Source organism: Lupinus angustifolius, chromosome LG18 (assembly GCF_001865875.1).
Source record: "Lupinus angustifolius cultivar Tanjil chromosome LG18, LupAngTanjil_v1.0, whole genome shotgun sequence".
Taxonomy (NCBI): domain Eukaryota; kingdom Viridiplantae; phylum Streptophyta; class Magnoliopsida; order Fabales; family Fabaceae; genus Lupinus; species Lupinus angustifolius.
In genome coordinates this window covers 9,940,474-9,951,218 of record NC_032026.1, presented here as the reverse complement: position 1 = coordinate 9,951,218, position 10,745 = coordinate 9,940,474, and the positions used below count along the sequence as shown (strand labels likewise).

The following is a 10,745-nucleotide window of genomic DNA, read 5'->3' as shown; positions in this document are numbered from 1 at the left end:
TTCAAAAAATAATTTAAATAAATGGTAAATAATATAATAATTATGTATAAATATATACACGGTATATATACTACACTTTATTTACATACCTTAGATTTGTTTCAAACGTAATGGATTCTGAGTTAGAAAAAACACTCCATGTATAGTTGTAATACATGGTTTTTTTTGGGATGTCTTTTTTTTCCATGAATAACAATAATTTTTCTTAAACCCTTGGTATTTGACATTGATATTGGACTTGGATTAATTGGAGTTGAGCCAAAACACCAATAATAGAGAAGTAAAACTCTCTGTAAAGCATCTGGAAGCTTATCTTAACCAGGTAAGATCTAGTTTAGTAAATTAGTTTATTTAGTTCATTAGCTGTGTACTGTTGTAAATGCAATAGTTCAAGTTGCCCCTTTGAAAATTTAAATTAAAAAGTCTCTTGAAAATCTAAAAAAAATTACTCTTGGCATCACCAGATTAATCAAAATGAAACATCAATACTGCACGCCTATGCCTGTGTTTTCATTAGGAACATTGGTGAATGACTTTCCAGCAAAATATATGATTGATATGATTATTCTTGGCGACTTAATGGGAGCACATAGCAATGGAAGGTTTAGTTACAATCTCAATTACATTCTTGAATTTTTTGGCCACTCACATTCTTTCTCAAAAAAACAAGTAATAATTGTTTAACAGAAAGGTTTGAAGTCCAATGATCAATAAAGAAATCATGAAGAAAAAATTGCTAACAAGATATTAGATGAATGAATTAATACAAAATAATTTTGACAAAAAAATGAACTGTAGCTAAATTCAACTTGGACCTTCACTCATAATCTACAGCTTCCTCAATCCCCTGACCCATTTGTGGAAAGGATGGAAAACGTCAAGGCTCTGAGCTCTGTATATACAAGATGTGCCAACTAAAAAATCGATTCTCTGAAATTGTACAAACCATAACAAATTACACCAGCTTAGTGCAGTGAAAAGCTGCAGTATATTTTTCTATACAATTCATGTAAAACTGATACATAGCAGACTCTCAACATAAACATCATTATGCAAATTGCAGTGATTCATGGAAGATTTAAATTATCATGAAGCTTTGGCTGGCAATATACAAGATGGTGCATGGAACAGAAGAATTCCACCAACACAACTTTTTTTAATGCATTTATAATGTTTAACTCCGTACTTACCAAAAAAAGGTTTAGAGAAATTACCAGAGGAAATAAATTGTGTTTCATCTACTGTGGCGAGACAGACATACTAGTGCTCAATCAATTATTTTTTCAGAAATGGTTTCTGGCAAACAAGTAGCCGCTGGTCACTGCCATTCTGAAGATCAATTACCCTTGCTTCCCAACGTACCTGTGCAGCAAACGTGCGAGCCATCTCTATAGCTCCCATGTTATCAGAAAGAATGACCCATCCCTACAAAATGATGATATGTAATAAAACCTTAAGCACCTTCATAGACCATTCCAATATACCAATACTCCAATAGAGACATCTACTTGGATTCAAAAACTCAATTTCAATTAACTTTAATATGTGAATCACAACAACAAATGAACATCCATCAATAGAGTCAAACTCGAATTACTCAGAAAGAATCATCTGCGGAGATGAGATCATCCTTTCTGGAGGAAGCACCAAAAATAGGTGGAAAGAGAATCAGAAAGGTGGTAGATTACTCTTTTGCTTTTACGTATGTACACAGTTCAAAATTCAATTATGCAACTTTCCAACATTAACAAACATGAAAATGAATATAAAGAGGTGCAACATACCTCTGGACGCAGTATTCTATCCATCTCCAAGAATAAGTCTATCATGCTGCACCTCTCTGAAGTGAGAAGTGAGAGAAGTCCATTTGCGTGAAGCATATCATATGTCCGAGGATAGGTGGGGAAAGGTTCACACCTAATGATCAATAGACAGAAACAAAAATGAATTATCCAGACACATAAATATTTGTCAATGAACTCCAAAGAAAAGAGAATTTAGAGCAAGAACTTCAACATAGGTCGTTGATCATTAGAATCGGATTTTGCAATAAACCAAGTCAGGTAGATTCAATCCAGCACGTCAAGTTCATGTGTGAATGCTATACATTTATCTCCAAATTCAGTCTTAAAAGTGAAACAAAATTAGAAAGCCAAGTTCATCTTTGATTTAAACAAAAAACTGAATATTCACTTATTCAGTACTGAAATCTCTGCACTGAATGTGTACTGATGAGATTTAAAGGTGACTATGGGGTATGGGCATATTTTAAAACTCATTCATGAGTCTGTATTAAACTAATGCCATTTAATAATTTAAAAAATAAGGAATTGCTCAAGAGTTTTTTGTATGCACACAGTTACAAACAACACTAAATCATTTAAATTTTAATTATCAGAAGTAAAATACATGAAGGAAAAAAATATATTTTGAAGTACTCTATAAAAAGTTACTGTAGCTTTCCCAGCCAGCAAACACCAATCTTCTATCATTTGCCATAATAATTAGATAAATTCTGAATGATTTCGTAAGAGAGATATTTTTTCATGTAATCATGTTTTAATTTAATAGTATTATTACCCTTGATGGTCTCATGTCCAATTGATTTTTCATTTATATAATAAAAACTGTCTAAATCATACTCGACAACAAGCCAAGACCAATATCAAATAGCTACTTACCAGTCATGCATAGCACCAGCAAAACCTCTATCTAGTATAAGAGGAAGCACATTAGAGGTTCTGGCTGGAACAACATTCATAACCCACACTGATTTTTTCTCCTCCAGAAGGGCAGCATTTAAACCCCCATAATTAGCATTCATGTCCATAACATTCCTTATCATGTTAAATGGAGGTAGTGGATCTTCATCTCCAGGTCTCTTCGGATGGTCAGAGAAAATTAACGGGGTAAGCAATGACCAATAATTATTGACAGCAGATCTCCAAAACTGCAAGTCTTCAAAAAATTCTCCTGGCTCAACTCCTGCAATAGTAAAGCCAAAATTTTGAAAAGGCAAAACAACACGAAATGAGAATGAAATTTTGGAAGATGAGAAGCAGGGAAGAAGAGATAAGCATAAAGCTGTTAAGAAACGATACTTTCCATGAACTTTAATCTCGTCTGAGCTCAATTCAGATCCAGAGGATCTGTTCTGTATTGCAATCCAGCGCTTGCTAGAGGTCCCACTTATACATGGTACAAGAGGATGGTAATATGATTGAGAATCATCCCCTTCTTTACACAGCTGTATAGCATGGTGCTTGCTACAAATGTGAAAAGCAGAAGTCACTAAAAAACTATAGTTACAGTAGGCTACTAGTAGAAAGCATTCAATGGGGCAAGCTAATACAAAACTAACAAGTTAGTATTACCCATCTAAAACGAACAGTCTATTTGCTACAATTATTTCTCATTCATATCATTCACAAAATATCCTTACCGAGATGCATAACAATCAATATCACCAGTCTTCTGCCAAATGAAAGTCTCGTCCTGCTGAGCTAGAAGAGTCCAACAGAGTTGCTGGGTCAGCTCTTCAATTGGGTTGGTCAGGGTTCTCTTTTTCCCTCGTGATGAACTTCCCTGTGGCCTGCTTGTGGGTGAGGTTAAAACAAAATATCCTCCAGGTTTAAGAACACGGTCAACTTCTGTAAGGGACATTCCATCTGTATGATGAAGTAAATGTTAAGCAAACAAATGAAAGAAAGCAGTTAATGCAGAAGCAAACAAATGAAAGAAAGCAGTTAATGCAGAAGAAAACCAATATTAACTATGGTATAAAAATGTCATGGAAGGATGGAAGAGGTAAAAGGAAATAGGAATCATATGAGACAATAGAAGAAAAATAAAGAAAAGGTGTCACATCATCATACACACATTTTAGACATCTATTCCAACCATCAATTTAATTAGTCACAAACAAATTACTTAAAAATGAAAACCTATATCACATAATTCAAATAAATCCAACCACAATTATGGGGAAAGCAATGAAATTAATTCAGGTCTAGAACACAAAATACATAGGCTACTGGTGATAAACTGTCAAAAAGCAAACTACAAAGTAAATTAGATCTCAACTTAATGACATCCACTCCCAGGTAGGTTATTAGAAAGATATTAATTCAGCTTATATAAAATAAATCAACATCAAATACATAAAGTTTATGGGAGATGCTGTCGAGTAAGTACCTCATTACAATCTAAAACCAAGGGTTAGTGACAACTCAACCACTAATTAGAAAATCAACAAACAGACTTATACTTATATGACCTCACAGTTTACAAGACCAAATATGGTGTACCTTAATCAGTCATCTCTGTCATTAACATTTAATACAACTTCTGATAAAAACTTACTTAAATCTCAAGAATACACAAATAAATCACATGAATCTGTTCATCAGAAAAGTAAAAGTAACAATACTCACAAAGAGGAATTGAGTTTCAAAAAGAAGTCTAAAAGGAAATCTACTCTATGATGTTTTAAAAAGTAATGTCTATTAACTACATATAATTACCCTTTTCATCCCAAATGATGCCACCCTGAGCACAGTGAACCATGTCATATGATAATGATGGATATGGAAGCTGTCTTGCAATGAAGTTGCCAATCATAGCAGGAAGGCCTCTCTCAAGAGACAATTGGACTTGGCTGCCAGTTGCCTCATATGCAGCAATACAAACCGTCATTATTTTCAAGGACAACAAATGAGCTCCAAAGCTACCGAATCCACAATTAATGTCTAGTATAATTCGAACCTGTTTTAATGTGATCAAGATATCAATAACATGTATTATCCTACAAAAAGAACATGGTCCTTATTAAGAATTAACAAAAAATGCATATAGAGAAGTAGACAACTATTTAGAACAACCTTTTCTTCCTTTACTATACATGGAACTATTTTGCATAAACCCTATCCCCGTAATACATTAATGCTCCAAAAGGAACAACAACTTGTGGCATATATATGGAAGACTTACACCAGCTTGAGGAAATTCAGTGTCACTTCCTAGCCCAATCATCTCTGCAAGTTGGCGAGAATAATCTTTCACACCATCGAAGATCAACCCATCCTCTGAGTGGAAGGCAATTTGATTCTCTTCTAGTAGCATCAACCTGGAGAAAATACCAAAAAAATCTTAGAATGTGAAAAACAATTCATTCATTATGAATCGCAACAGAGAAAGACCTGATAAAAGCTGCATCACTTTCATTCTAGAAGTCGTTTATCCAAAATAAATAATAATAATAATGGTTTTACAATCCATTGCCCTTAGAGTAATGGTTAAGAAATTAAGAAAAATAAGTTTTTATTGGAAAACTAAATACATCACTCTTTAATCTATTAAATACCTTCAACACCCCTCTCGGTGAAATCTCACTTTTTTGTTAATTTTCTAACCACTGCTCTACAAGGGCGGTGGATAGAAACCATAATGATGATAATAATAACAATTTCTATTTATGCAGTCAGTTTATATGGCGAAAAGGCTATTTTAGCCAAAGGAGGTCACCTTCCTAATGTAGCAATCAATATAGACAAATAAGTACCTTTTGGTCATACTTCCCGAAGAAAGAAACTGATCTTTGGTAATCTTCACATTTCCACTCCATATAACATCCCTGCCACTCGGCCACCGCAAGGGAATATTATAATCCTTGGGAGGGCGAACCAAACACCTCTCGGCTCCCCTCAATAATTCACAATGCCGATCAAACTCCCCACCTTCTTTAAACCCTGACAACAAATTTGCCGAAACATTGTGGCAAGGTACGAAGTTTTCTCTTTCCTTGCCACAAAGACCAAGTTCCTTTTGCCTAGTGCCACCACCGACCGACAAAGACCTTAACTCCAAATAATCAACAGCTGCTTGCTCTTTTATCCTTCTATAGTTTGTGTATATGAGAGAAACCGGCCTACGAGACTCTGAATCAGTAGCATTGGAAGATGAAGAACTAAACAATGCAATTAGAGCGAGAACACTGATTAGGCTCAAGATTAACCAGCTCAGTGGCGGTTTAGGGCCAAAAATCATGGACAATTTATTAAACCAGAAGCTTCTCATGACCAAAATTGAAAAGGATCCAATTCAAACGCTAAAAAATGCAAAACTTTTTCGTGAACCCTAGTTTTGCAACTATAACACCTGAACTATCACTGTCCCTGCAAGCATTGAAACAATACCTCATACAATTGTGAGAAGAAAACAAATGAAAGTGGTGATTCAACTACTTGAACGCGTAATTGTGAAAATGATCCATCAATGCTGATTCTGAATCAGATCGCGGGCGAAATTGAATGAATCCAGCACAATTAAACAATCAGAATTGAAAAAAAATGCAGCGTCTTCGCAAAACCAGATCGGATCAGAGGAACATGCGTGAATTCAGTGAGGAAAAAAGAGGATTAGGGTTTTGTCATGAAAAAAAGGGAAATTGAATTTGATTGATTCAGAAGACAAATTTGCAATTAGCAATAGTTGAATAGCGCTATTTGCGGTTGGGTCCAAGTTGTTAGGATTGCTTCTTTGGGTTGTTACCTTCACTTCTTCACTTTTTTCCTCTTTCTTCTTTTGTATATAACATTATAACCCCCACATACCAATCATTTTTTCTTTGTCTACAATCATCTATTAATCTACTCTAAAATTTATTCAAAAAATATATCATAATGCTAACAAAGTATTCATCTACTAATATAAAGCTTTGGTAGATGAAGATGACCAAAAGATTTTATTCGTATCGAGAGGGATAGTCCTATATCATCTAAAAAATAATTAGATTAATTTCTTAATTATAGGTGATGGATACTTTTAGTAGTACCAAACAAAAAAAAGTATTAATTATGTTTCCTAAACAAAACTAAACCAGTTGCTTGCTTAATGATGTTCTTTTGTTTGTGAAAGTATTACTAATAGCTTTATAGTCCCATTTTATTTATAAAAGATGTATAATACTTTAATTTTTTTATAAAACATTTTATATTTTCAACACAATATTTATTATTTTTTTCTCATGATTTTATCCCTCACTGTATAAGACTTTTTATATTGCCAAGTATATTATTTATCATTCACATGATAATTAAATTATTAATTAGAACCAATATAATACAAATGAATGATAAATGATAAGCTAATAAAGTAAAAAACTTTTACATTGTTAATGCATAAATATTAGAAAAATTCCTTATTTTCCAATATTAAAACTTTGGACAATCTCTTATTTTTAATAGTATTATTAGTTAATCAATATTAAATAATGGTTAGATTGTAATCTTATAATATTTTTTTAAAATCTAGTAAATAGTCTTTTTTCTATTAGTAGTACCCCCACCACTATACTGTAAGAGAAGTTTGAAGAAAATATATATATTAATGCTCCATAATATCAATTATAATTAATAGATTTAATTATTTATATATATTTTTTATAATTAGTATAAAGAATGAAGTTAAAGATTGCTTTGCAAAAACTAAAGAGAACAATATATTTTCTCTAGTCACTAAAATTATAACATGTATCTTATTTAATTATTTTTATAAAAATATTTCTAAAAGCTAAAAAAGTAGCACATATGTCATAATTTTTGTAGCCGAAAGAGATAATTTATCTCATAATATGAGGAAATATTTTATTCTTAAAATTAAATACAAGATTGTCAATTTAAAATTTTTTGTATCTTTCCCACTACTTTGATAATTATAGTGTATCATTTTATTCATTTATATTTATTATTGAAGTATAATTTAGTTAACAAATATTTTATAAATAAAAACAGAAAGGCTAATATTGTTTATTGTTCGAGGTAGGTTGATTAAGTTAGATTAATACTAATAACATTATAAAATTAATATTGGTATGTTATTAATGTGAGGTGTTTTATACAATTTTATTTAAGATTTGCGAATAACTAACACATATTTGCCTTCTCGATCATGATCTCGCATCATCTCTGATGTTGATAGGATGGACTCCTCTGATTTTTATCAGTATTGTAAGTTATGAGTTTCCCTTTTTAGAGGTTATATAGTTTGAGGACCTTGTAGAAGTCTAGAACCTCCAAAAGAATCCACTATAAAAATACTCTATTATTCTACTCTAAGATTATGGCATTTAGATATTCCAAAAAACTTTGTAAGATCTAACGCATGTAGGACATGGAATGCACTTTCATTTTTGTTCCTCACTATTTTTATTTCTCATTATGAATTGAGACTTTTGTCTCTTAAAGAAGGTGATCTCTCCATCATCCATGTTTGAATGACAGAATATTTGTTCACTTTAGAATTCCTATACACTAAAGGCAAAGTATTAGCATGCAAAAGAGACACCAATGGTAGAACCCATAGTCTTAAGCTTATTTTTACCTCGGATTAGCCTATACTATATAAAAATAGATGTTAATCCATCATGTGCCTACTCATCCACTTACTCATGCATTCTTTCTCTTATTCATTCATACATACATACATTCAAAAAATACATAATTCAATTTATTATTTCATATATTCATTCATTTATGCACATATGCATTCAAAAAAGAAAAAAAAACACATTACATACACTTGTCTACTTATTTATTCTTTCATGCATGCATTGACACAAAAATTTATTCAAACATTGTGTTTCATGCATTATCCTATTATGCATTCTAAGCATATTATTTCATCTCATCATATCATTACATTTATTACCATAAGGCTACTTATGCATTGTTTTGAAAAATAAAAATAAATCACTTCATACCTCATCAAGTATTTCAAATATGGCATTTAATAGTTAACCTTGTGCACTCTAAATCACATGCATTGTAAAAACAAAATGACATGCATTCTTTTGCTACATTTCATACGTTTGTGCACTCCAAATCACATGCATTCTAAAAATAGAATCACATGCATTCCCTTGCTACATTCCATACGCTTGTATGCATAAAAAAAATTAGTCTCATATTGTTTTGTTAGAGCCCATTCTGCTAGAGGCAAACCCAAAAGAATGATAAACAAGCTCAACTAGATGAAATATTATTTTATGGATTAGTTTCAGTTTTCTCTAAAATATGTTACTATGAAATATTTTCTGTTTTGATACAGCTAGCATCTATGTAGGATCTGACCATGTGCACGGTTCAGATCAACTAGTTATTTCCATCATTCCTTATAAAAATAGTCACTAGTAATGAATGAAGACATGAATGAAATTTCTAGAATTCTATTTCTCTGAGTATCTACTTTCTGTCAATTCTTTTTTTATCTAGTTGCTTCCTAACAATTTGGTGCTTTCGTTTCTTCTCAAATGCCTCCCAAAACAATTCAGAAAGACACAAATGACACCATTTCTACCCTACTCATGGAGAAATTAAGGGAACATCAACAGCTCCATGATGCTAGTCATGCTGTCATCACCACTATTTTGCACAATATTACAAATAAGTTGGCTGATATTCGCTTTATTCCTGCTGTTCCACCAGATCCAGCTCATGGATCCCCTCATCATGCTTCTTCTTCACACCTTACTCATAAAGTCCCCAATAACCCTACTCATACCCCACCTATCAACATTAATCACAACCCACCCACATTTCACAGTCCACCACCAGCCTGCCCACAACCATCATTTCCACCAAATTCTCATCTACCTCATACCTTTTGATGGTACAAAACGTCTTGACTGGATTTATCAAATGGAACAATTTCTCCAGCTTTATATGGTACCCCCATACCAATGTCTCCATATGATTTCCTTCTATATGCATGGAGAAGCCCTTAGTTGGTACTAGTGGATGTTCCATAACTCACAGCTCTCAGATTGGCACTCTTTTACCCGAGATTTGGAGAGTCATTTTGGTCCATCTACCTACATTAATAATCAAACTGAATTATTCAAGTTGAGGCAAATGGGTACAGTTGTTGACTACCAACAACAATTTGAGCGATTATGTAACAAGATTTGGGATCTTTCCCTATAGGTAATTCTTAATTGTTTTCTTTATGGGCTGTTGTCGGAAATTAAACGTGAGTTGGCTATTTTGAGGCCCAAAACCATATCTAAAGCATTGGTCCTAGCTAAACTTGTAACACCGCGAATTTTACTACCTTGAAAATATAAGTTTTTATTAATATTTTTATTATTTCTATTTTCGAAAATGAATTTATGGGAATAATAGGTAAGGAATTTGGCTAGGGAATAGTTGAGTTTTAGCTTTGTTTGATTATACCCTATTTTGTGGTAAATTTTGGTAATTTTCGGAGACAGTCGGTTATGAACCACTGTCGAGGCCGAAATCCACTCGGTACGGCTCAAAAAGTGGTTTTTGAGTTCCGTAACTCGAAATCGAATTCCGATCACGCCATTGGCTTCGTAATTTCATTTTGAGTCAATATAGGCCCTGATTACACCCATACCTATTTTCTAAATATTTTTCACTCAGAATGCCGAAATCCGAAATTCTAATCGGATATTAAAATCGGGCGATTTATAATATCTGATCGAGTATTGGCCGATAATACTCGAGCATGTTTTTATCGCACGTGTCCGCGAAGTGGTCATTTCGCGTTGGTGATGTGAAATTTGCTTTTCCATATAGCAAACCTCACATCACTCACTCAAATATCTTATAAAATCATCATTAGCCACCCTAGGAGATTTTTTTGATGATTTCCTAGAGGGAAATGATTTCCCTTCTCTCCTTAAGCCTCCACACTTCACACTTCACACTTCACTCTCACACTCT

At 32.9% G+C, this 10,745-nt stretch overlaps 1 protein-coding gene across 1 annotated transcript; it reads right to left on the bottom strand.

The window, feature by feature from the left end:
• Positions 593-6,588, bottom strand: LOC109333234 (probable methyltransferase PMT5). Its single transcript, XM_019568600.1, has 9 exons — positions 5,561-6,588; positions 4,990-5,125; positions 4,524-4,764; positions 3,443-3,668; positions 3,106-3,266; positions 2,682-2,985; positions 1,785-1,917; positions 1,215-1,425; positions 593-930 (listed from the first exon to the last, which is right to left on the bottom strand). The coding sequence occupies exons 1-8, from the start codon at positions 6,073-6,075 to the stop codon at positions 1,276-1,278; spliced, it is 1,866 nt and encodes a 621-aa protein (XP_019424145.1). The 5' UTR covers positions 6,076-6,588; the 3' UTR covers positions 593-930; positions 1,215-1,275.

Excerpts from the sequence above, each read along its gene's own strand:
- LOC109333234 (XM_019568600.1), bottom strand. The coding sequence starts at position 6,075 with ATGAGAAGCTTCTGGTTTAATAAATTGTCCATGATTTTTGGCCCTAAA. Across the intron at positions 5,126-5,560 it reads TCGGGAAGTATGACCAAAAG|GTTGATGCTACTAGAAGAGA; the intron begins GTACTTATTTGT and ends TATTTTCTCCAG. Across the intron at positions 1,918-2,681 it reads GCTGGTGCTATGCATGACTG|GTGTGAACCTTTCCCCACCT; the intron begins GTAAGTAGCTAT and ends ATTGATCATTAG.